The following is a 27698-nucleotide window of genomic DNA, read 5'->3' on the forward strand; positions in this document are numbered from 1 at the left end:
AGTGGCTGACTTCAGCTCAGGCCATGATCTCACTGTTCATGTGTTCAAGCCCCACACCAGGCTCTGGGCTGACATCTCAGAGCCTGGAGCCTGCTTCAGATTCTGTGTCTCCCTCTCTCTCTGCCCCTCCCCCTGCTTACACTCTGTCTCTTTCTGTCTCTCAAAAATGAATAAACATTAAACATTTTTTTTCAAAAAGAATAACAAAATACTATGAACAATGTATGACAACAAATAAGCTAATCTAGGTGAAATGGACAAATTTCTAGAAACATACAAACAACCAAAAGTGACTCAAGAAGAAACAGAAAATCCAAACAGGCCTACAATGAGATTGAATCAGTTATCAAAAACCTCCCAACAAAGAAAAGCTCAGGACTAGATGACTTCACAGTTTCTACTAAACATTTCTACCAAATACTTAAGAAAGAATTGACACCAATCCTTCTCAAAATATTCTGAAAAATAGAAGATGAGGAAACACTTCCTAATTCATTCTATGAAACCAACATTACCTTGATACCAAAGCTAGACAAAGGTATCACAGTAAAAGAACTACAGAGCAAAATCACTTATTAATAGAGATGCAAAAATCCTCAAGAAAATACCAGCAAACTAAATCCAGCAGCATGTCAAAAGAATTCTACATCATAACCGAGTGGTATTTATCCCAAGACCATTAAATGGGGAAAGGACAGTCTTTTCAAAAAATGGTTCTGAGATGGGGCACCTGGGTGGCTCAGTCGGTTGGGTGTCTGACTTTTAATTTCAGCTCAGGTCATGATCTCAGTTTGTGAGATTGAGCCCCACATCAGGCTCCATGCTGACAGGTTGGAAGAGTCTGCTTAAGATTCTAGCTCTCATCTCTGCCTCTCCCCCCACCCCCAATTCAAGCACACTTGCACTCTCTCTCTCTGTCATCAAAATAAATAAGTAAAAAAAATTTTAAATGGTTCTGAGAGGGACACCTAGGTGGCTCATTCAGTTAAACATCTGACTTCAGTTCAGGTCATGATCTCATGGGTTTGTGAGTTCAAGTCCTGCATTGGGCTCCCTGCTGTCAGCATGGAGCCTGCTTCGGATCTTCTGTCCCCCTCTCTCTGCCCTTCCCCTACTTGCACTCTGTCTCGCTCAAAATAAATAAATAAACTAAAAAAAAATTGAAAAATGGTTCTGAGAAAACTGTATATCCACATGCGAAAGAATGAAGTTAGACTCTTATTTTACGTGTATAAAAATTAATTCAAAATGCATCAATCACCTAGTATAAGAGCTAAAAGTATAAAATACTTAGAAAAAAAACATAATGCCAGGGGGCACCTGGCTGGCTTAGTCAGAGGAGCATGTGACTCTTGAACTGAGGGTTGTGAGTTCTAGCATGGGTGTATACCTTACTTATTTAAATAAGAGAAAGAAAGAAAGAAAAAGAAAAAACATTGGGGAAAATCTTCATGACATTGAATTTGGCAATGGTTTCTTGTTTATGACCTTAAAGGCATAGAGGAAAGAAAGGAAAAATAAATAAATTGAACTTCATCAACATTTAAAGGACAAAGGGCAGTGTCAAAGGACACTGTCAGTAGAATGAAAGAACAACCCACAGAATAGGAGAAAATATTTGCAAATTACATCTATGATGAGGACTTAATCTCCAGGAAAAAAAAAAAAAAGAAAATAACTACAACTCAACAACAAAAAATAATCCTATTTAAAAGGCAAAGGCTGGGGTGCCTGGCTAGCTCCGTTGGTTAAGCATCCAACTCTTGGTTTCAGGCTCAGGTCATGATGTCAGGGTTCATGGAATGGAGCCCTGAGTCAGGCTCTGTGCTGACAGCCCAGAACCTGCTTGGGATTCTTTCTCTCTCTCTCTGCCCCTCCCGCACTCACACTCTCTAAATAAATAAATAAATAAACAAACTTTCTTTCTTTTTTCTTTTTTTTTTATGAGGGGCTACAGGTGGGGTGGTGGCTCAGTTGGAAGAGCATGGGACTCTTGATCTCAGGGTTGTGAATTCAAACCCCAGGTTGGTCATCGAGTTTGCTTAAAATAAATAAATAAATAATAATGGGCAAAGGACTTGATTAGATATTTCCCCAAAGATATACAAATGGTCAATAAGCACATGAAAAAATGCTCAACATCACTGTCAGGAGGGAAATAAAAATGAAAACCACAATGAATACCAACCACTTCACAGCAATTAGGATAGCTCTTATAAAAAAAAAAAAAATCCAAAAAACAAAAATGGAAAATAACAAGTGCTGTCAAGGGTATGGAGAAACTGGAATGCACATGCATTGCTGATAGGAATATAAGATGGTATACTTATCGTAGAAAACAGTTTGGCAGTTCCTCAAAAAGCTAAACATAACCCACACGAGCCAGCAATTCCACCTCTAGATATATACTAAAGAACTAAAAGCAAGAGACTTAATCAGATACTTGTACACCAATGTCCACAGCGTCATTGTTCACAACAGCCAAAATGTGGAAACAATCCAAATGTCCATCAGCAGATGCATGAATAAACAAAAAATGGTATATACATGCAACGGAATATGATTCAGCATAAAAAAGAATAAACTCTGATACCTGTGACATGGATGAACCTTGAAAACAACGCTAAGTGAAATAAGGCCAGACCCAAAAAGATAAATATTGTATGATTCCACTTATACGAGGTACTTAGACTATGGCAGCTTCACTAGTGGGGAGGGGCGACTATTTCTATAGGGGAACTCTGACCCTGAGATCTGCAACTGTCTCTAAGGTAAATCAGAAAAGGGCTTTTCTCTCACAGGGAGGAGGGAACAAAGACTAGAAAGACCTGGGTGTGCGGAAGTGGGAGGAACGGGTGGCGGGTGATCACACAGCACTTCAGTGTTTCACTCGGACGTGGACCCAGATTTTCAAGAGTGGTGGATTAGAAGGGGCTGTTGACTGGCTCAGGCGGAGGGTGGGTCAAAGTTTAGGGGCCTGGTGGAAGGAGAGAAGTTGACTCAAGTTTGGTCGAGTGAAGGTAGCTGGTATTTTGTCCAGATTGCTCAGCGAGTGCAGTCGGTTCGGCTAATCATTTATGAGGCAAAAGAATAAGGGAATTTGGAGGGTCTGTGTCTGATCCGTCACAGGTGAACAAGGGGGCACACGTGAGCCACATCTGAGTCACACCGGGAAAGGCGGTTCCTTGCAGAAAACCATTTCAGGAACACAAAAGGGTGGAGGGATTTCTTTAACCGTCGCTTTCCAGAATCCCAGAGCTCGGGTAAAGTTCCACATTGTGGGAATGCAGGGAAATCTCTCCGCGTATTCAGTCAGTCAGAGGCCGAAGAGGTACAGAGGGAGGCAGCCGCTGGGTTCTCGGTGGAGCCCACACCTCGCAGCCAGCACGTTCCGCGCGGGGTCAAAAGGCAGCTAGCGGAGGCGCCGGGCGCAGGCAGGCGGCGGCCGCCATGAGCTCGGGTAACGCCGAGCCCTGCGGCGGTGGCGGCTGCCGGCCCCGCCCCCCCGCGCGCGCGCTCTCGGGGCTGCGCAGAGCCAGCTCGGCGCGCGCTCGGCGCCGGGCGGCGGAGACCCCGGGAGGCGGGCCGGGTGCCGGCTGCGCGGCCCGGGAGCCTCAGCGGGTCTGAGGGCCTCCAGCCCGACAGCAGCGGTGGCGCCCGCGGCCCCTGAGCCAACTGAGGACGCGGCCGCGAGGCGGCCACGCCCAGAGGTGAGTGTGCCGGGGCCGCGCCGCGTTCGGCCGGGCGAGGGGCTGGGGCATCCGCCGGGCGCGGGCCGGCGTCTCCCGGGCGGGGGCGCTGGGGTCGTTGGGTCCGGCTGAGCCGTGGCGCTTGTCTGGGCGTTGGTCTCGGCGGGCCCTGGATCCGGACGGTTTCGGCGACGCTGGCGGCGGCGGCCGGGGCGAGACTCCTGGCCAGCTCAGGTGAGCCGCGACTCGGGCCTGCAGCCTGCGCTTGCTTCCTGCGTACGAGCACAGCGGAGGGCTTCCGTTCTGACGGTACTCGGAAACTTCGAGTTAGGAGCGTTCGAAGGCCCGCATTTCCAAAGACGTGCCCTGCAAGAGCACTGTGCCGAAATGGCACGTTTGTTTGCGGTGGCCGTTTCTTAGGTGGCTTCGTTACCAGTCTCCCACAACACTCTTTTGTAGGTTTCGTGTTCGCTGTTTTCCAGGTTTCATTTTTTAAAAGTGTGCGTCTCTTTCTTTTTCACTCGCAGTTTCTTGTTAGCGATAAGGAACGTTAGAGTGGTGTCCAGCATCGATTTCTTCGTACTTAATTTGAGATGATGGAAAAGAAAAACAGGAAACTGACAGTCTTTTTGATGTCAGTGTGAAACTGTAAAGTATGACATTGTGTAAACGACGTGAACATCGGCCTCCTTGTTTTAAAGTCATGGCTCAAGTGTGTTTGGGGAGTGTTGATAAGTTTTTGAGTTACAGTTTAGTTTTTAATGGGGAAAGCTCTTTAAGTTGATGTTGCGTCTTCTATGTAAATATGCTAAAAGGCGTATTGATTTTAAAGGCAGTTAAACTCAGTGAATATTGAGCACCTGTTTATACCACTAAAGTTAGTGTTGGCATCCAAAAACGGGTACGAATGGTGTGCAGGCTGGAGGGACTGATTAAGCACGCGAATAATAAGGATACAAGGCAGAATACGGAAAACAGAAAGTATTGAGAACTGACTCTTAGCCCTGCACTGCGATAAATACATGGATACTTTACCCAATATTTAATGTTAATTACTTAATTTGTCATTCAGAATTTTTTAGCACCTACTGTATGGTGAGTGCCCACAATACTATGGTGACCTCTATAGATTTTGCTTATGGACTTTACATTGTTATTGGGGGGAACATATTAAACAACTAATCACACAAGTATCAGTTGCCCCTTGAACAATGGTGGGACTGTTAGGGGTGCCAACCCCCACACGGTGAAAATCTGTATGAATTCTGATTACCCAAAAACTTAACTACTAATAACCTGTTGACCAAAAGCCTTACCAATAATGTAAACAGTTGATTAACACCATTTTGTGTATTATATGCATTATGCTGTATTCTTACAATAAAGTAAGCTAGAGGAAAGAAAATGTTATGAAGAAAATCATAAGAAAATACATTTACAGTAATGTACTGTGTTTATTAAAAAAAAAAAAAAAACTGCGTATATGTAGTCCTGCATAGCTCAAACCTGTATTGTTCAAGGCTCAACTGTAAATACCAATAAACCTACATAGAGGCTTAAAAAGAAAGAATGTAGCAGGTTGTGAGAATATGTAACAAGTGGATAACCAGCTGGGAAAGTCAGGTAAAGTTTTCTTAGGAAAGCAGTCTGCCAGCTAACATATTATGGGTAAATAGGAATTAGGTGAAGGTAACTCCCAAAGGAGGGAAGAAAGTGGAATCTATTCCACTGAAGGAGGCTGGGGAAGTTTACCCAACTGAAAGGTCACAGCAGTTGGATTGAGTGTAGAATGCAAAAGGGAGCCAGAGATACGATGCCAGGTCTTTTAAGCAGCGTTAGGGATTTGGGACCAGCTGTTTATTTCTTTCTCTTAAACTTTTTTTAAAACTTGGTTTTAGGGGCGCCTGGGTGGCGCAGTCGGTTAAGCGTCCGACTTCAGCCAGGTCACGATCTCGCGGTCCGTGAGTTCGAGCCCCGCGTCGGGCTCTGGGCTGATGGCTCAGAGCCTGGAGCCTGTTTCCGATTCTGTGTCTCCCTCTCTCTCTGCCCCTCCCCCGTTCATGCTCTGTCTCTCTCTGTCCCAAAAATAAATAAACGTTGAAAAAAAAAAATTAAAAAAAAAAAAAAAAACTTGGTTTTAATGATTATTTTTGAGAGCGAGACAGTGTGAGTGGGGGAGGAGCTGAGAGAGAGGGAGACACCCAGAATCTGAAGCAGGCTCCAGGCTCTGAGCTGACAGCACAGAGCCCAACATGGGGCTTGAACCCACAGAGTGCAGGATCATGACCTGAAGTCAGCTACCCAACCTACTGAGCCAACCAGCACCCGTCTCTTAAACTTTCATAGCAAAATTTTAAACCACTCAAATATAGGGAGAGAAGAGTACAGTGAACTCTGTAATATTACCCAACATATGTGGACCTTATTTGAAGAGCGTGGGTGATCATTGAAGGGTTTTAAGCAGGTAAATTGCAGTCTTTTTTTTTTTTTTTTTTTTTTAAAGATTTTATTTTTAAGGAATACTCTACACCCAACGCGGGGCTCAAACTTACAATCCTGAGGTCAAGAGTTGTATGCTCAACCAGGGAGCAGCCAGGTGCTCCTCAGTCAAATTTGTATCTTAAAAAGTCAACCCTGGGAGCTCCTGGCTGGCTCTGTGGTAGAGCATGGAACCCTTGATCTCAGGGTTGTGAGTTTGAGCCCCATGTTAGGAGTAGCGTTTACTTGAAAAAGAAAAGAAAAACTTTCTGTGTAGAAACTGCATTGTATGGGGATGGGAATGGATGGGAGAAAACCACCAAGAGGTGATATTTGGTCCTAGAGTTGTGACTGTTAAGATAGTATGTGTCCTAAGGGTACATAGCTGATCTCTCCTCTCTGTGTTAATAATTTTATGTTTCCGTCTTTCAGAGTAATTGTGGAAGGTTTTCTAGGGGAAATTGTATTTGAGCTGGGTATTGCAAGGTAGATAACACTTCAGTATGGAGCCCTGGAATGAGAATGTCTTGATGTCAAAGTATGGCTGCCTCAGTGACCTTGACAATCTCTGCCAAAGTGTCCCCTTCCCCCTAGAATTTCTCATTTAAATTACTTTTGTCACTATCACTTTGGTCCTTGGGAGCATAGAACTTCCACATTAACAGTTCTTCTAGAAGAAGACAAATATGTATTTTTTTTCAAGTACTGTGATTGCAACTAAGATAAGCTCAAACTTCCCATAATTTTTGAATTTTTATTATTTAATAGTTAACTAGAATTCACTAAATACACAAATAAACTGTCTTTTAAAGTGTTTGATTTTGATGCTACCATAGTTTGCTCTTGGAGGTTTGGAGACCTGAAGAGTGAAGTGAAAAGAACCCACTGAAATGTGATCCATCGGTTCCTTTGCCCTGTGTTTAATGCCAGGAATGGCTTTATCCTTAAGGAGAAACTTCAGCTTCTGCATAAAGATAGCATACCCAGTGGTATAATATCTTGATACAAAACCTTAATCTTAAAAAAAAAAAGTAGCCTGTCATGTATGTTTACAAAACATAAGTAAAATCAGTATTATGCAAATTTTTTCTGTTTGAATTTTAATGTATACATTGAAAAGACTTTTTCTTGGTAGTCTATTTTGACTGGGTTTTCCTTTCGGTGGATATGTTCCAAAAAGCTCAATCTCCTCTGTCTCCTGACTGATTTTATAACTGCAGTTGTTGGGAGTAAGTGGGATAATAATTGGGAAGGTGTTTGGTAAACTGTGATACACAATACAAATATAAGATGGTAGTGGTACTAATTGGAAGCAAACTGAAGCAAAATGAAGGAAATTCTATTCATCTGTCCCTTCTGATACTCAGCTTCATGCTGGTGACTTAGACATTTGTCAGGTGGCTTTTTAAATTCTCTGTAGTATAGTACATGACTTCAGTTCATTTGTGTCCCATGACTGATGATTGTAGAAGCTCACTCAGTTGATATAAATAGATTTTACATGGCTTATTTACATATTACTGATTATGGTGGGAAATATTGAAATACTGGTGCCTTTATATCTATTTTAGATTCAGTTTTTACTTAATAATTCTATGCCATGTTTGCAATCAGTAATTCAGTATATTTTTTTCTTGTTAGTCTGTAAACTCCCTGATAGTGTAGACTCTGCTATTAACCCTTCTTTCATTAGTTCTAAACCAGAGCCTTGTATACGGTGGTGGAAGGTTCAGTAAATGTATAAACGTTTTTAAAAGTTTCATTAGTGTGGGGCGCCTGGGTGGCGCAGTCGGTTAAGCGTCCGACTTCAGCCAGGTCACGATCTCGCGGTCCGGGAGTTCGAGCCCCGCGTCAGGCTCTGGGCTGATGGCTCGTCAGGCTCTGGGCTGATGGCTCGGAGCCTGCAGCCTGTTTCCGATTCTGTGTCTCCCTCTCTCTCTGCCCCTCCCCCGTTCATGCTCTGTCTCTCTCTGTCCCAAAAATAAATAAACGTTGAAAAAAAAAATTAAAAAAAAAAAATAAAAGTTTCATTAGTGAAATCAAAACTAAAGTTTCATAGCCATGTTGAAATTGAAACTTAACACTAAGCCAGAAGATGTTTCTTACCAGTCCTTGTAACAGATTATGACAGAGGGATCAGAAAAGAGAAAGGAGCAAACATTATCATATTCTTAGTATTCTACTCCTCGAAACAAGCTTGTGAGGATGACAGTCATCCCTATGTTACAGGTTTAGGCAACTGGAGCTTAGAGAAGGTAAATAACGATGAACTCACCCAGCTCAAAAATGATGTACCCAGTACTCCAGCACAACTCAGTTTGAATACAAGGTCTTCTTCATTCTCTATTGCTTTTATAAAACAAATAAAACCCATTTATTAGTAGCTTACAATTATGAAATGATGAAAAATATTAGCAGTTTGCTAGAGAGCAATAACCTGTTAAAGGGAAACATGGTGACATACTTTAGGGATGGCTCCTCTTTGGTTTGCACTCAGCTAGGCACTTGGAAGAAACACGAAATGTGTAAGTCACCATACCTGTTCTCAAGGTTCTTGGATCCAGTAGAGGCAACTAAAAAACACAAAAGAAACAACAGGAATCAGTATCAGATAATATGACTTAAATACCAAAAATCTACATGCTTTAGGAGAGGAGTATTAGTACAGGTGTAATATCTTACTTGGGGCTTCTGGGTGTCTTAGTCAGTTGAGTGTCGGACTTCAGCTTAGGTCATGGATCTCACAGTTCTTGAGTTCAGGGTTTCTGCTGTGAGCCAGAGCCTGCTTTGGATTGTCGGTCTCCTTCTCTCTCTGTCCCTCCCCATCTCGAGCTCTCTCTCTCAAAAATAAACATTTAAAAATATATATTTTACCTTTATAAAACCTAAAAATGCACCCATTCTTTTTCTCTAAGTACAACTACTTTGAACTCATAGCTGTTTCTTCTGATACGTACAGTCGTATTTCTTAACGAAAAGAAACAAAGAGTTTATGGTAGACATGGATCTTGAGCTGTGACTTGAAGGATAGTTAGGATTTGAATGCCCACAAGGATGGTTATGTATGAACAAAAAAGTATAATGTTTACGAGACAATAAGGATCGTATCCAAACTAAGGGATTACTTAGAGTAGTTGAAAATAATGTTAGAACACTGTCAAGTGAAAAACAGCACCACCAGGATGTAATGTCCACGAGGGTTGGAATCTTTGGCTCTACATTTTTTAATGTTTTTAACAGCTTTATTTAGGTATAACTAATATGCAATGAAATGCACATATTTAAGACCTACCATTTAATTTTTAAGTGAAATTGTATTCAATTCTATAATGCTTTATTTCCTTTTTTTAATTTTTTTTTAATGTTTATTTATTTTTGAGACAGAGACAGAGCATGAACGGGGGAGGGGCAGAGAGAGAGGGAGACACAGAATCCGAAGCAGGCTCCAGGCTCTGAGCCATCAGCCTAGAGCCCGACGCGGGGCTCGAACTCACGGACCGCGAGATCGTGACCTGAGCTGAAGTCGGACGCTCAACCGACTGAGCCACCCAGGCGCCCCATATAATGCTTTATTTCTTAAAAAAAGAAGTAAATAAGTCCAAATTAAAACTTTCCTGACCTCTGAATGGTTGGGGTGGGTGTTTTATGTTTTTCTCTGTTTTCTGTATGTTTTATTATTTATTTTTGACATTTATTTATTTTTTAGAGACAGGGACAGTGAATGAGCAGGGTGAGCAGGGGAGGGGTAGACAGAGAGGGAGACCCAGAATCTGAACAGGCTCCAGGCTCTGAGCGGTCAGCACAGAGCCCGTCACGGGGCTCAAACCCACAAACGGTGAAATCATGACCTGAGCCAAAGTCGGTTGCTTAACCCACTGAGCCACCCAGGTGCCTCAGAAAGGGAAGAAGTTTTTTTTAAGTTTATTTAAGAGAAAGGGAGAGAGTGCAGGCACAAGTGGGGGAGGTGCAGAGAGAGGGGGACGGAGGATAGTAAGCTGGCTCTGTGCCGACAGCAGAGAGCCCAATGTGGGGCTCAAATCCACAAATTGGGAGATCATGTCCTGAACTGAAGTTGGAAGTTGGGTGCCTGAAAAGAAAGAATTGTTTTTTTTTTTTTTATTTCAACGTTTTTGATTTATTTTTGGGACAGAGAGAGACAGAGCATGAACGGGGGAGGGGCAGAGAGAGAGGGAGACACAGAATCGGAAACAGGCTCCAGGCTCCGAGCCATCAGCCCAGAGCCTGACGCGGGGCTCGAACTCCCGGACCGCGAGATCGTGACCTGGCTGAAGTCGGACGCTTAACCGACTGCACCACCCAGGCGCCCCAAAGAAAGAATTGTTTTGTTTTTTTTTGTTTTTTTTTAATTTTTTTTTTTCAATGTTTATTTATTTTTGGGACAGAGAGAGATGGAGCATGAACGGGGGAGGGGCAGAGAGAGAGGGAGACACAGAATCGGAAACAGGCTCCAGGCTCCAAGCCATCAGCCCAGAGCCCGACGCGGGGCTCGAACTCACGGACCGCGAGATCGTGACCTGGCTGAAGTCGGACGCTTAACCGACTGCGCCACCCAGGCGCCCCAAGAAAGAATTGTTTTAAAGGAAAGCAATTAGTTTTAGAAGTATGAGATTTGAAGAAGGACAAAGTCTTAGGAGAAAAAAATTAGTGACCATGAAATTCTGGTTTTCTGAATATGTTTTTAATTTGTTTCCTACTTTAAAAAAAAATTTTTTTTTAAGTTTATTTATTTTGAGAGGGAGAGAGTGCAAGCATGTGTGTGCAAGTAGAGGAGGGGCATAGAGGGAGAGAGAGAATCCCAGGCAGGCTCCATACTGTCAGTGCAAGAGCCTGATGCGGGGCTTGAACTTACAAACCATGAGATCGTGACCTGAGCCAAAGTCTTATGCTTCACTGATTGAGCCACCCAAGTGCCTCTGCTTTTTAATTTTTTAAATCAAAATAATATATACACATAGTTTAAAAGACAGTAGTGTTAGAAACCTAAAAATGCACCTATTCTTTAAGTACAACTACTTTGAACTCATAGCTGTTTCTTCTGTTATGTACAGTCGTATTTCTTTACAATGTACATTTTGAGTTCTTAATTTTGAACATTGCTTTTCATATTGCTATTAGGATAGATAGATAACCATTTTAGCCGTCTTTTGTTTACCCCTTTTACCTTCTCACATTCTTTTAATAGTTTCAGCTCATTTTTTTCCATACAATAAGTAAAAATATACACTATTTTTCCCCCTTTTAGACCTCAGGTTCATCCTTGGTCCAGAGATGGTATGTTCTTATTTGTCTAATAACTATAATAAACATTGCAAACTCAAAAGAATATTGACAATATTACATCTTACATTTAACAGTCGTTTTTTTAAAGCTTTTTTTTAAAGTTTATTTATTTTGAGAGAGAGCACACATGCACGAGCAGGGGAAGGGTCAGAGAGAGAGTGAGAGAGAGAATCCCAAGCAGGCTTCGCACTGTCAGCTCATAGCCTGACGTGGGGATCTGTCTTACGACCCATGAGATCATGACCTGAGCCGAAATCAAGAGTCAGACACCTTACCAACGGAGCCACCCAGGCGCCCCTAACAATCATTTTTATGGCTGCATTTTTAACGCCTATAGTTTACTCATATAATCTATTTAAGATGTTATAAATTAATGATATAAAAAAATTTTCTTGTCTGGTTTATTTGTAAATCGAATGCCTAATTCAGTGCCTTATGTTTAATATATACATATATATTTAATGTATTAAATATATATACATATATACTTAATGTATTAAATATATATACACATATACGTGTATATGTACATACATACATAATATGTATATATTTAATTTAATAAATATTGACTAAGATCCTTTGAAAGAACAACAAAGTAAGCTGTATACACAGAATTTGTCCAACACAGCTGTAGGTCTAGGGAATAATTTTGAAGAGCATTGCAGAAGTCTTTTGGAAATACAGAATAGCTCACTTGTGATAATAGAGTCATCCAGTTTGCTTTAGTTGTTGGATGCCATCCTCTCAGATGGTGTGGCTTTCATGAATCCTACCTTGCCCTCTAGCTACAAGGCAGAGTGTGAAGTTACTGTTGGGGATGTCCTTGAAGGTGCTGTCCTTTGCTTTATATTCTGTACTCACTCCTCAGCCCCATTGTGTTTCCTCCTTTTTCCTTCCCTTTCAGTTTCTCCTTGTCTTACAGAATTTTTCACAATTTTCTCATGACAAGGCCAGCAAATAAATTTTCCATCAACTCATAGTCAATTCATAATTAAAATTAGAGGTATTTAAAACAACTTTCAATGATAGGATATTTTCCAGAGCAGATTCCACTATCCTACTTTAATTCCTAGCAGAACAGACGCTAAGTGGGAATTAGTGCTCAACACAAGTTGCTGTGGTTATGGCACAGCTCCATTAGCAGCAGGAAGTCAGACTGATTTTATCCGGCTGCTGCCAGATCCTCACTTACCAGATTAAATTTACCTGGTAAATTACTTGGGAGATTTTTAGGATAGGTCTGGTGGATCTTCAGTGGCTATTAGCATGTTTGCCTTCTATTCAGATGTGCTTAAATTTTTATTTTACTTTATTTTTTATGTTTATTTTATTTATTTATTTTTGGGGGAGAGAGCAGGCAGGCACGGGGAGACGGGGGAGACAGAGAATCCCAAGCAGGCTCCATGCTGTCAGAACAGAACCCGACACGGCTCAAATCCACAAACCATGAGATCATGACCTGAGCCAAAATCGAGAGATGGACACTTAACCAAATGAGCCACCAAGGTGCCCTGGATCTGCTTACGTTTTTAAATTTTTTTTTTTTCAACGTTTATTTATTTTTGGGACAGAGAGAGACAGAGCATGAACGGGGGAGGGGCAGAGAGAGAGGGAGACACAGAATCGGAAACAGGCTCCAGGCTCTGAGCCATCAGCCCAGAGCCTGACGCGGGGCTCGAACTCCCGGACCGCGAGATCCTGACCTGGCTGAAGTCGGACGCTTAACCGACTGCGCCACCCAGGCGCCCCTGCTTACGTTTTTAAATAGAGGTACACTATTTACATGTCGCAGAAATATTCATCTTTTGACCCTGATTTTCCACATCTCTAGGAATCTAAAGAAACAACAAAGTTAGCTGTATACACAGAATTTATTAGGAAAAATTGAAAGTGAACTAAATGCCCAATAGTCATGGTATATAACTGCCTGATGTGATAATATGTGTCCTTTAAAATCTTTATGAAGCAGTTTATGTAGTCAAATGGAAAAAGCACATAAATGAAAAATACAGGAAATAAGAATTATTAATATACTAATAATGCATTTGAATGTATATGAAGAAACAGAGAGACAAAAGTTTAAATAGTTATTGCTGGAGGTAATAAAATTATGGATTATCTTCTGTCTTCCCCAAACTTTTTGTATTATTGTTTTGCCTTTGTAACAAAATATTGTTAAGAAACAAACAAACGAATGTTTAAAGTAGTCCAAGCCATCTGTCCACTGAGAGGTCCCGGAAGCACTGACACACGAGAAGCAACACACACTCAGATCTTGGTTTCTTAATATAATTTTCCAACAAAAAAGGGTAGCCATGGCCCCTTAGAGAAAAGTCTGATTCCAGGGCTGGGGCAGAGGAAGAACAAATGATCTTGGAGCATCTGCTTGCTCCAGAAAGTAAGAAAGTGCTCAAAGAATTATGAAGACGTAGCAAAAGGACATTGAAGTCACCTTGATGGGGCCACCACTGGACAAATCTGGGAAATGGAAAATCAAAATAAATAATATTAATAAATTATAACTCATTGAAAAACAAAAACCCACAAATCCATACTGTTAGATCTGAAGGAAAAAGTCAGAAAAAGATGGACTTTTTTACTGTATTGTATTTTTTTAGGAAAAGGTGGACTTTTAGTTTTTCTTTTATTTTTATTTTAGAGCGAGAGAGCATATGGGAGCAGAAGAGAGGGCCAGAGGGAGACAAAGAGAGGCCCTACACTCAGAGAGCCTCCCAGACAAGCTTTATACTCAGCAAGGAGCCCAACATAAGGCTCCCAAGATCCTGGGATCATGATCTGAGCTGAAATCAAAAATGGGACGCTCAACTGACTAAACCATCCAGGCACCCCAGGAAAAGATGGACTTTTAAATAAAAACAGTCATGTGGAGTCACTGTAACTAAGATAAGTTCCAAATATGTCTGAGGCTAAAATTTTTTTAATTAAAATTGAGGGTCATGTCAGCAAAATGGCAAGATGAGCAGTTTGAAGCTCATGTTCCCACACAAACATTGAAAAACAAGCAGTAACTGTTAGAACCAACTTAGAACTCTGGAAAGTAATCCAGGGTGTGAAGCAGCCAAGCAAATGGTGAATAGAGAAAAATGCAACTCGGGATGCTTGGCTGGCTCAGTTGGTGGAGCATGTGACTCTCGATCTCAGGGATGTGAGTTCAAGCCCCACGTTGGGTGTAGAGACTACTTAAAATATGTTCTAAAAAATTGCAACTTAAAAACAGTGGCAAAAATAAGGACTAGAACAGATAAATAAAAAATGGGTAAAGGACTTGAACAGACCTTTCTCCAGTGAAGGTATGTATAGACAAATGACCAGTAAGCACGTGAAGAAGATTCTCAACATCCCTAATTGCAATGAGATACCACTTTAGTAGGATGGGTATTCCTCAATAAAAGAAAATAGCAAGTACGGGGTGCCTGGCTGGCTCATTAGTAGAGCATGTTACTCTTGATCTCGGGGTTGTGTGTTTGAGTACCATGTTGGGTGTGGATATTACTTAAAAAAATAATAAAACAACAAGGCAAGGATGTGGAGAAATTAGAACTCTGGCAGGAACGTAAAATTATTCACAGTAGCCAAGAAGTGGAAACAATCCAAACGTCTGTCAACAGATTAATGTGTAAACAAAATGTATATACATACAGTGGAATATTATTTACCTGTAAAAAGGATGAGTTTATGTTAAGTGAAATAAGCCAGACACAAAAGGACAAATATTGTATGATTCTATTTATGTGAAATACAAGGCAAACTCAGAGACAGAAGGTAGAAAAGAGATTACTAGGGACTGGGAAGAGAGAAGAATAAAGAATTATTGTTTAATGGGTACAGAGTTTCTTTTTGGGAAGTTGAAAAACTCTTGGAAATGGATAGTGGCAATGGCCATACAACATTGTAAATATAATTGATGCCAATGAATTGTATACTGTACATCTTGTCAGTTTGCTTCCCCAAGGAATTGTAAGAATGAGAATAAGAATGTTACATTCACTTTTGTTTGTTAAACCAAAGGGCACATTGTAATTTTTTATCATGATTTTTAAGAAATACTTCTTTTGTTGGAAGCTTATTAGACTCCAGAATTTATTTTTTATTATTTTTATACTTTGTAGATGAAAATGAGAGCTTCAAGTTTGGTCACTCAGGTCCTTAAGACGCTTGCAGTGCTACTTTAAGAGTACCTAATAATTTATGTCAAAGAATATTCATGCATAAAAATGCATGTATCTAAAATTCTAAATTGAGGAATTTAGCTTTTGTTTATTTTTACTTTTACAGTAAGGCAAAAGAGAATGAAAGAAGTAGATAACCTTGAAAGTATCAAAGAAGAATGGTAAGTTAATTTGAATTTTCTCTGTTATTAATGCCTTTTTTAGTTTCTATTTTTGCTGCATTTCACTAACTGTAGATGCTTTCATTATGGTTCTTTTAGTTAAAAAACTAAAGGTAATGTATTTTAAAAAGTAAATTTTTATTCAAAGCTGCGTTGAATGGATTTTAATGAAGTTACTAAATGTTTTTATTATTAAAAAAAATTTTTTTTAATGTTTTTACTTATTTTTGACAGAGAAAGAGAGACAGAGCACGAGTGGGGAGGGGCAGAGAGAGAGGGAGACACAGAATCTGAAGCAGGCTCCAGGCTCCTAGCTATCAGCACAGAGCCCAGTGCGGGGCTTGAACTCAAGGACTGTGAGATCATGACTTGAGCCAAAGTCGGGTGCTCACCCGACTGAGCCACCCAGGCACCCCTAAATGTTTTTATTATTAATAAAAAAGTGTTAAATTTCTCTCTGGTCGCATATTACTTCTGTTGTTTAAGTGAGAAATTCCAGGAACTGTTTACTTTTTTGGGTTGTACTTAGAGTCATAGTGGAAATAAAATGGATCTGGAGTCAGATAAGCCTAAGTTTGAATCCTTTCACTGTCTTCACTATCTCTTTGGCCTTTGAGCAACTGAATTAAAACAGAGGGGCGGGCCGGGGGTGGGGCACGCACCCGGCCTGGGTGGCTTCCTTGGTTGAGTGTCTGACTCTTTATTTCAGTTTAGGTCATGAGCCCAGAGTCATGGGATCAAGCCCTGCATCGGGCTCTGAGCTGAGTGTGGAGCCTGCTTGGGATTCTGTCCTCCTCTGCCCCTCTCCCCAACTTGCGCTCTGTCTCTAAAATTAAAATTAATAAATAAAAACTAAAACAGAGGCAGGAGATACATATGTGTATGTACCTGAAAGATACGTATGTATTTATGTTTTAATTTATTTTTATTTTTAAAGAGAGTGAGAAGGGCACCTGGGTGGCTCAGTCGGTTGGGCGTCCGACTTCAGCTCAGTTCATGATCTTGTGGTTTGTGAGTTTGAGCCCCGCGTTGGGCTCTGTGCTGACAGGACGGACTCTGTGCTGAAAGGACGGGGCCTGGAGCCTCCTTCGGATTCTGTGTCTCCTCTCTCTGCCCTTCCCATGCTCATGCTTTTTCTCTCTCTGTCTCTTAATAATAAATAAATGTTAAAAAAAATTTTTTTAAAAAGAGAGTGAGCACATATCAGGGATTCCATAAATGGTAGGTGCAAAGTCTATGGTTCTTACCAGTCAGTGTAGAATATTTTATTCTGACTTATCTAAGGTGAAATATTTATTTTTGTATTATGCTGTTTGTTTTAAATACTTGAAGTAAATTTTTTCCATTCATAGTCCATTTAAGGAGACAGACAAGTATTTATTTCATACTTACAAATACTTTGTAAATGCTTCTGTACTAAACAAATATTATTTGTTACTTTCTCACTACTTATTGTTTTATGTATTTGATACTATATAATTGTGAGATTGTGTCAGGGGCCTCTAAGACCTCTCCCAGGTTTAATGATTTGCTGAGAGGATGCCTAGCCTAGGCATGCCTAGGCTAGGGTTCTTATTGGAAGCTAGTCGCATACTAAAATTCCAGACTCGGGCACCTAGGTGGCTCAGCTGGATAAGTGTCTTGAGTCTTGATTTCAGCTCAGGTCATGATCTCACAGTTCATGAGACAGAGCCCCGTGTTGAGCTCTGGGCTGACAGCATTGAGCTTGCTTGGGATTCTCTCTCTCCATCTCTGCCTCTCTCTTTCTCGCTCTCAAAATAAATAAATAAACTTAAAAAGTTTTTTCCAGAATCATACGGAAAGTAAGCAGACCTTTCAGAGGATAGCAGTCAGCAGTTAGGCCTGCTGTATTAACTCTTTCTTGCACAAAAATAAACGGAATGACTGATTTTTTTAATTTTTTTTTCCAACGTTTATTTATTTTTGGGACAGAGAGAGACAGAGCATGAATGGGGGAGGGGCAGAGAGAGAGGGAGACACAGAATCGGAAACAGGCTCCAGGCCCTGAGCCATCAGCCCAGAGCCCGACACGGGGCTCGAACTCACGGACTGCTAGATCATGACCTGGCCGAAGTCGGACGCTTAACCAACTGCGCCACCCAGGCACCCCAGGAATGACTGATTTTAACTTAGGACTTTTTTTCTTCCCAGCAGCTTTATTGAGACGTACATATGATTCATCCATTTAAAGTATACAGTTCAACAGGCTTTAGTACATTCACAGAGTTGCACAAATTTCACCACAGTCAATTATATAACGTTTGTATCACCATACCCATTAGTAGTCATACCTCATTCTCCTACACCCTGCCCCTGACAACCACCAGTATACTTTCTATCTTTATAGATTTACCTATTCTGGACATTTTTATTTTATAAATGGAATCACACAATATGTGGTCTTTTGTGATTGGCTTTTTTAATTTAACATGTTTTCAAGCTTCATTCATGTTGTAATATGTATCAGTACTTTGAGTGTAATTAAATAATTAGTAAGGTATCTACACAAAAAGATTAGGATTAGATTTTATACTTTTCGTTGTAACAAAGAAATTTTTTGTAACAAAAATAGATTTTGTTAGAAGTAGCAGTCCAGGGGCACCTGGGTGGTTCAGTTAGTTAAGTGTCCAACTCTTGATTTCAGCTCAGGTCATGATCTCGAGGTTTGTGAGTTCAAGCCCCGGATCATGCTCTGTGCACACAGCGTGGCCTAATTGGGTTTCTTTCTTTCTCTTTCTCCCTCTCCCTCCCCCCCCCTCCCTGCTGCTCTCTCCCTCCCTCCCTCCCTCCCTCCCTCCCTCCCTCCCTCCCTCCCTCTCCCTCCCTCTCCCCCCTCTCCCTCCCTCTCCCCCCCTCCCCCCCTCCCCCCTCCCCCTGTCTTTCTCTCCTCCGCCCCCCATCTCTCTCAAAAATAAATAAATGAACATTAAAAAAAAAAAATAGCAGTCCAGTAAAACAAAATGAAGACTGATTTCCTAAGTATATCAGTATTTCAAAGACTATAAAATAGTGAAGATCTGTATTTACTGTGTCTTCCAATAAAGCATACACAGATGCAAATCCTTCACCCATTTGGGCAACAGCTAGTTGATAACCTTATTTATTCAGAACACTGTAGTGAATGAGAAAGTCAGAAGCCAAAATAGATGTTTAAAAGTCCCTTTCCTGAACTTGTATACTTTTTATTATTAGAGGAATTCCTGAAACTTCAAGACTTTTTACTTAGCTATAACAACTTTGATAATCTGGTTTTCACATTATGGAGAGGAGGATTGACATTTGTATCATAAGAGGATAAGGACAAGGGAAAGGATGACAGAGTAGAGAACATAGATGAAATAATAACATTGTCTGGATACTTTTAGTGTTAAGGCAAGTCCTGGTAAATTCATATGCCCATGGGATTTTTGCTGCGTTATAACTTATATATATAAGAGATTCTTTGAATTATAAAGAAAAATTAAATGTGTACTTTCTCATTTTTTTCCATCCAAGAATGTCTTTCATACTCTTTTTAAAAAATATTATTATTTTTTAATTTTTTTTAACGTTTATTTATTTTTGAGAGAGACAGAGACAGAGTGCGAGCAGGGGAGGAGCAGAGAGAGAGAGAGACACAGAATCCGAAGCAGGCTCCAGGCTCCGAGCTGTCAGCACAGAGCCTGATGTGGGGCTCGAACTCACAAACCGCGAGATCATGACCTGAGCCGAAGTCGGATGTTTAACCGACTGAGCCATCCAGGCACCCCATTTTTAAAAAATATTATTAATAAACCTTGTTTTGGGGGCGCCTGGTAGCTCAGTTGGTTAAGTGTCTGACTGTGGCTCAGGTCACGATCTCGTGGTTTGTGGGTTCCAGCTCCTTGTCGGGCTCTGTGCTGACAGCTCAGAGCCTGGAGCCTGTTTTGGAATCTGTGTCTCCCTCTCTCTCTCTTCCCCTCCCCAGCTCACACTCTGTCTGTCTCTCTCAAAAATAAACATTAAAAATTGTTTTAATAAACTTTATTTTTAAGAGTTTTATATAAATATTGAGCAGTAAATACTCAGTTCTCATATCCCCTACCCCCACCCCCCCCCCACAGTTTCTTCTGTTATTAACATCTTGTATTAGTGTAGTTTTTTTTGTTACAATTGGGAACCAATATTGATACATTATTATCAACTATAGTTTACATTGGGTTCATTCTTTGTATTGTACAGTTCTGTGAGGTTTGAGAAATGGTGCTGATGTATATAACGTTATACTTTTTTTTTTTTTATGTTTATTTTTTGAGAGAGGGAGAGTGACAGAGTTTGAGTGGGGAGGGGCAGAGATAGAAGGAGACACAGAATCCGAAGCAGACTCCAGGCTCTGAGCTGTTAGCACAGAGCCTGACACGGGGCTTGAACTCACTTACCATGAGATCATGACCTGAGCCGAAGTCAGATGCTTAGCTACTGAGCCACCCAAGCACTCCATATAGTGTTAAACTCTTATTTCTTTATTATTATTATTATTAATTTATTTTTTTAAATAATCTCTACACCCAATGTGGTGCTTGAACCACAGCCCCAAACTCGAGTCGCATGTTCTTCTAACCGAACCAGCTAGGTGCCCCTACTGTTGTGGTTTTAATTCCATATATCAGTTGTTATTGCTGGTGTATAAGAAAGCACTTGGCTTTTGTATATTAATCTTGTATTCTGCAACTTTGCTAAAATTACTTATTAGTCCCAGGAGTTTGTTGTTGATGATGATTTGGGATTCTCTGTGTAGACAGTCCTGTCATCTGCAGAGAAAGACAGTTTTATTTCTTCCTCCTTCCCATTCTGTATACCTTTTATTTCTTTTATCTGTTTTACTGATTTTGCTAGGATTTCCAATATGGCATTGAAGAGGGGTGGTGAGGAGGGACATCTTTGTCTTACTTCCGATCTTAGGAGGAAAGCATCTAGTTTCTTATCATTAAGTATGTTAGCTGTAGGTTTTTGTAGATTATCTTTATCAAGTTAAGAGAGTTCTTCCCTGTTCCTAATTTGCTGAGAGTTTTTATCGTGTGTGTGTTGGATATTGTCAGCTGCTTTTTCTGCATCTGTTGATATGGTCATGAGTTTTCTTCTTCAGTGTGTGGATGTGATGGATTACATTAATTGATTTTCTCATGGTGAATCAGCCTTGCATACCTGAAAAAAATCCTACTTGGTTGCAGTGTATAATTCCTTTTACATGTTGGATTAGAAATGCTAATATTTTGTTGAGTATTTTTGCATCTATATTGATGAGAGATACTGTTTGAGTTTCCCTTTCTTGAAATGTCTTTGTCTGATTTTAGCAGTAGAGCCATGCTGTCCTCACAGAATGAGTTAGAAGTGTTCCCTTCTGCTTTTATTTTCTGAAAGAAATTGTAGACAATTGGTACAATTTCTTAAATGTTTGATAGAATTTGATGTGGGAAACAAAGGCAGAAGGAAATGGCAGATAAAGTTAAATTTCCTTACAACCTGCAGCCCATTGACAAGTACTTGAGGTAGGCAGAGGTTTCTCCAGGAACTCCCTGCTATTCTAATGCTAATGCTTTGCTGGAGGGAAAAATAACCTTAGTTTGAAAATAGCTAGGCCTCCACTATCCTGTGAGTCTTCTTTAGCATATGAAAATCTCACTGGAAACTTCCCCTGGACTTTACCCCCCCAACTCCAGTCTCTCCTCATGGATCCGGGGCAGCTCTTCCTGCCCATGGGTCCTGTCCCTGTGCTTTAATAAAATCACCTTTTTGCCCCAAAAACATCTTCAAGAATTCTTTCTTTGCCATCAGCTCTGGACTCCATGAACCACACTATCACCCCAAAACCTCAACAGAATTTGTTATGCCCAGAATTCGTGATCCCCAAAGACCACTAGGGAGCCGAGTCCGATGCAAAAGCAAAGAGCCTTTATTCGAGCTAGCTCGAGCTCAATCCCCTACCTGCACCGACGCAGCGGTGAGATACCAGGGAAAGAGAGCGAGTTTCAAAAGGACAAAGGTTTTATTGGGGCCTAGGGGCAGTTGGTGAGGTAATGGCTGTGGCCTCAGCCGATTGGCTGGGGAAGGGTCCTGGGGAAGGGTCCGAGTCCTGTTAGGCAGGTGAGGGGGGGTTACGCAAGGGGAGGAGGTGTGGTCAAGGTGAAGGACACAGAACAAGATGGAGTCGGCTGGCGTAGGCCCGCCCTTTCAAATTCACTAGTGAAATCTTTTGTGCCTGGTGCTTTCTGTTTTGGAGGATTATTATTGACTCAATTTTCATTTTTTCTTTTCTTTTTATTTTAGCTCAAGCAGGGGAGAGGGACAGAGGAGAGAGAATCTTAAGCAGGCTCCACACTCAGTGGTGCAGAGCCCAACGCAGGGCTCCATCCCACTACCCTGGGATAATGACCTGAGGAGAAATCTAGTTGGACGCTTAACTGACTGAGCCACCCAGGCACCCTGAGTTTTTTTGTTTGTTTGTTTTAAGTTTATTTATTTATTTTGAGAGAGAGAGAGAACCCGGGAGCTCATGCCCTAGCTGGGGAGGGGCAGAGAGAATCCCAAGCAGGATCTGCAATGTCATTGCAGAGCCTGACGCAGGGCTCAATCTCAGGAACCATGAGATCATGACCTGAGCCGAGATCGAGAGTCAGATGCTTAACCAATTGAGGCCCCCAGGTGCCCCTCAATTTTCTTAATAGATACTAGCCTTTGCATATTATCTTTTCCTCCTCATGTAAGTATTGGTAGAAAAGTTTGAAGACTGTCCATTTTATCTAAGCTATCAAATTTGTGGACATAGAGCTGTACATCTTTACACGATGTTCTCTGAACCTTTTAAAAACCTAGACTATTTTCTTACTCATCTTTGTGTCCCCTACCACCTACCATATTGTAGGTACTCAATAGATATTTGAATGGCTTAAATTAACATAATGAAGGTTAGTAGAATTTACGTATCAAATAGGTAAAGGAGTAAAGCTGCTTTAGATGGTCAGCTTTATTGGCTTTGTACATAGTAATCAAGTATAAACTGCTTTTTTATAGCCGAGGCACAGGGGGTCCCAAACACTACAGGATCGGCCGCTGGCCACCAACAAAGTCCAAAGGCAGAGTGGTTGTGAAACAAGAGAGGAATTTATTTTGTGACGCCAACACCTGAAAGATAGCCAGGAAAGAGCAGACTAGCATCTCAAAGATTGTCTCCAGAGTGCGGAAAATACTTCCAGGTTTATATAAGGAAAACGTGCAGCAAAGGTGTGTGGGTCTGGGCAGGTAGGCATTGAAAGTCAAATCGATCATTGTGTTGGAGTCAATCACTGTCAGGGGCTGGCTGGCTGAGGGCAGTCCTTGTTGCTTAAGGGGGTAGTTTCAGTTCCCAACGGAGGTTGCATTGTCCTCAGGGTCTTTTGCAAAAGCCAAGAAACACTTTGGAAAGACCCCAATTAGAGAGTGAGGTCAAGATGGAGGCACCCAAAGTCCTCTTTCATTCTGAACAGAAAAAAACAAATACCAGAGAGGATTGAGTGGTCATAATGATGTCATTATCTAATATTGTGTGCCAGTGCGTGTACTGACAGAAACTGTATATCAGGTATAGGTTTTTGTATGTGTTTGCTTCTAATCTTCACAGCAACCATGAAAGATAGGTGGTAGTATTTGCATTTGCAGGTGAGGAAGCCCCATCACACAGAGGCTAGTAGGTTTCTCACCCAGTCAGTGTGACTCAGTTCCTAAACACAGACACCAGAGCCTCAACTGTTAGGCAGTAGCCTCTACTGCTACGCAGCTGTACTGACTGAAGAGACGGGAAAGTCATTAGTACTGTGAGAAATTGTCTCAGCATGTGATTCTTTTTATTAAGAAGTATCCTGTCTTTGCTCTGAGAAAGGCCCCACCCCGCTCGCGTGCTGTCTCTCTCTCAAAAATAGGGAACATTTGGGGCGCCTGGGTGGCGCAGTCGGTTAAGCGTCCGACTTCAGCCAGGTCACGATCTCGCGGTCCGTGAGATCTGGGCTGATGGCTCAGAGCCTGGAGCCTGTTTCCGATTCTGTGTCTCCCTCTCTTTCTGCCCCTCCCCCGTTCATGCTCTGTCTCTCTCTGTCCCAAAAAATAAATAAACGTTGAAAAAAAAAAATTAAAAAAAAAAATAGGGAACATTAAAATTTTAATATTTCTTTTATGACAACATAAATGCAAAATAAAATTAATACTTTGTGATAATATGAAGCATCTTTGTATACAGAGATCACCTAGAAGAGTAAAAAGAGCATGCCTACATTAAAATATTGCTCTGAGTGTTGGCAGTTTTTTAAAGGTTGTTATTTTTTATGAGGTAATCTTTATTCCCAACATGGGGCTCGAACTCATGACTCCAGGATCAAGAAATACATTGTCTACTGCCTGAGCCAGCCAGGTGCCCCAGCACATAATAATATAGTGATGACTATTTTGTCTAGGACAGTGGTTAAGAGTACAGGCATTGGGTGCCTGAGTTCAGTTTTCGAACTGCTTTCGAATAGTTTTGTGATCTTGGGCAACTTGCTTAAGCTTTTTCTTGACGTGTTAAACAGGGATAAAAATAATATGTGCCTTTTAGGTCAGTGTGCAGGTTGAATGAGTTAACTCATGTGGAGTACTTAAAATAGTTCCTAAAATATATAATAAATGCTCAGTAAATGTTAGCTATTAAGAGAAGCTTTATAGGGGCGCCTGGGTGGCTCAGTCGGTTAAGTGTCCGACTTCGGCACAGGTCATGATCTCAAGGTCCGTGAGTTCAAGCCCCGCATCGGGTTCTGTGCTGATAACTCAGAGCCTGGAGCCCTCTTCAGATTCTGTGTCTCTCCCTCTCTCTCTCCCTCCCCCGCTCATGCTCTGTCTCTGTTTCAAAAATAAACGTTAAAAAAATTTAAAAAAAGAAAAGAGAGAAGCTTTATAGCATATCATGCTTAGGTGCATAGATGCGGAAGACGGATTAACAGGGTTTGGATTCTGTCTTTGTCACTTACTAGCTGTGTAAATTCACGTAACTTAGCCTTTCTGTGACTCATTTTCCTTATCTATAAAAATGTGGCTAAGAATATCTACCTTGCAGTTCCTGGCACAGTATGAGAGCTCCAAAAATGTTGTCATTATTTATGGAATCTGAGAAATTGTATTTCAGTACATAGATGAATTTTCTGTATGACTTAAAAAAAGATAAACCAGAAACCATCTTTTCTTTCAAATAATATCTTCAGTAGTATTTCTTTTATGACAGGGGCACCTGGGTGGCTCAGTCAGTTGAGCATCTGACTTTGGCTCAGGTCATGGTCTTACGGTTTGTGGGTTCAAGCCCCTTGTTGGGCTCTGTACTGACAACTCAGAGCTTGGAGCCAGTTTTGGATTCTGTGTTTCCCTCTCTCTCTGCCCCTCCCCACTCTTGCTCTGTCTCTATCTCAAAAATAAATGAACATTTTTAAAAAGTTACACATTTCTCATAAAAAACATAGTGCAAAATAAAAATACAAAATAAAACATAAATGCAAAATAAAAACCAGTAGATGGGAGTAGGCGAAATGGACAAAGAGACTCAAAAGGTACAAATTTCCAGTCATAAGTAATGGGGATATACTATACAGCATAGCAACTATAGTTAATAATATTCTGTTGTATATTGGGAAGTTGCTGAGGGAGTAAATCTTAAACGTTCTCGTCACTGGGGCACATGCGTGGCTGTCGTTAAGCATCCTACTTCAGCTCAGGTCATGATCTCGCAGTTTGTGATTTGGAGCCCTGCAGCAGGCTCTGTGCTGACAGCTCAGAGCCTGGAGCCTGCTTTAGATTCTGTGTCCCCCCAAAATAAACATTAAAAAATTTTTTAAATCATTTAAAACATTAAAAAAATTTTTTTTAATGTTTATTTTTTTTTTTTTAATTTTTTTTTTCAACATTTATTTATTTTTGGGACAGAGAGAGACAGAGCATGAACGGGGGAGGGGCAGAGAGAGAGAGGGAGACACAGAATCGGAAACAGGCTCCAGGCTCCAAGCCATCAGCCCAGAGCCTGACGCGGGGCTCGAACTCACGGACCGCGAGATCGTGACCTGGCTGAAGTCGGACGCTTAACCGACTGCGCCACCCAGGCGCCCTTAATGTTTATTTATTTTTGAGAGAGACAGAGAATGCGAGTGGGCTAGGGGCAGAGAGAGAGGGAGACACAGAATCTGAAGCAGGCTCTGAGCTGTCAGCACAGAGCCAGACGTGGGGCTCCAACTCACCAGCTGCAAGATCGTGACCTGAGCCGAAGTCGGACGCTCAACCGACTGAGCCACCCAGGCGCCCCTCATTAAAAAAATTTTTTTGAAAAGTTCTCATGACACAAAAAAATTCTGTAACTGTTAATGGTGATATATGTTAACTAGACTTGCTGTGCTGATCATGTCATAGTATGTACAAATATCAAATCATGTTGTTGACCTAAAACTAATATGTCAGTTTATACCTAAATTTAAGAAAAAATAGAGAGGTGCCTGGGTGTCTCAGTCGGTTGAGTGTCCAGCTCTTGATTTCAGCTCAGGTTATGAACTCACGGTTCATGGGTTTGAGCTCTACATTGGGCTCTACGACAACGTAGAGCTTGCTTGGGATTCTCTCTCTCTCCCTCTCTCTCTCTGCCCTTCCCCACTCATGCTCTCTCCCTCTTTCCCTCTCTCTCTCTTTCTCAAAATAAACAAACATTAAAATTTTTTTCCAATGTTTGTTTATTTTTGAGAGAGAGAGAGAGAGAGAGAGAGAGAGCACGAGCAGGGGAGGGGCAGAGTGAGAAAGGGAGACACAGAATCCAAAGCAGGCTCCGGGCTCTGAGCTGTCAGCACAGAGCCCAACATGGGGCTCGAACCCATGAACTGCAAGATCATGACCTGACCAAAAGTCGGACGCTTAACCAACTGAGACACCCAGCCATCCCAATAAATAACCATTTAAAAAAAGAAAAATAGAAAAAAAAAAAAAAACAAATAAATAAAATAAAAGAAAAGAAAAATAGAGAGGCACCTGGCTGGCTCAGTCAGAGGAGCATGTGACTCTTGATCTCCTGGTTGTAAATTCAGGTCCCATGTTGGGCTTTGAGATTATTTAAAAAGAAAATCTTGAATAATAAGGGGCGCCTGGGTGGCTCAGTTGGTTGAGAGTTCAACTCTTGATTTCAGCTCAGGTCATGATCCCAGGGTCATGGGATTGAGCCCCATGTCGGGCTGTGTGCTGAACATGGAACTTGTTTAGGATTCTCTTTCCCTTTTCCCTCTGTGCCTCCCCCCCGCCTCTCCATGCTCATGTGTGCATGCGCGCGCTCTCTCTCTCTCTCTCTCTCTCTTCAAAAAAATATAAGGGGCGCCTGGGTGGCTCAGTCGGTTAAGCATCTGACTTCAGCTCAGGTCATGATCTCGCGGTTCATGAGTTGGAGCCCCGCGTTGGGCTCTGTGCTGACCTCTGAGTCTGGAGCTTGCTTTGGATTCTGTACGCCTCCCCCCCCCCCCCCCCCCGCCTCTCTCCTCCTCAAAAATAAATATATTAAAAAAATTTTTTTATGTAAAAATAATAAATAAGATAATTGATTTAAAAAATAGTGGAGTATTAATTACAGATCAAAGTCTTCAGTGAGAAGTCTTATTCTGAAGTTACGCAAATCAAAACTATGATTAGGACCGTTCCTGACACACTATCCCCTTTAGTTTCAAAAGTGCTTTCTGTGACCAAAAGGTACATAGTAACTGTGGTGTCTAAATGGGGTGTCTCTCAATCGATTGGATGGGGGCCCTCAAATGTGAAAGAATTCACCTCAGGCAGAACAAAGGAGATAGGGTTTATTGAATACACTTCAAAGGAGCAGGGGC

At 41.3% G+C, this 27698-nt stretch overlaps 1 protein-coding gene across 3 annotated transcripts in view; it reads left to right on the forward strand.

Moving 5' to 3' along the window:
- Positions 1-3534: 3534 nt before the first annotated feature.
- The window catches only part of UBXN2A (UBX domain protein 2A), a 50236-nt gene continuing 26072 nt past the window's right edge, over positions 3535-27698 (forward strand). The window contains exons 1-2 of one of the 3 annotated variants that reach the window (XM_086700111.1): positions 3535-3710; positions 15768-15822. In XM_086700111.1, the coding sequence (XP_086556237.1) occupies positions 15782-15822 (41 nt within the window). In that variant the 5' untranslated portion in view covers positions 3535-3710; positions 15768-15781. Of the gene's footprint in view, positions 3711-3732; positions 3924-15767; positions 15823-27698 lie in introns of those variants that run through there. The other 2 variants (XM_086700110.1, XM_025927121.2) reach the window with 2 other exon arrangements.

Source organism: Puma concolor, chromosome A3 (genome assembly GCF_028749965.1).
Source record: "Puma concolor isolate L17-30 chromosome A3, mPumCon1.1.hap2, whole genome shotgun sequence".
Classification (NCBI taxonomy): domain Eukaryota; kingdom Metazoa; phylum Chordata; class Mammalia; order Carnivora; family Felidae; genus Puma; species Puma concolor.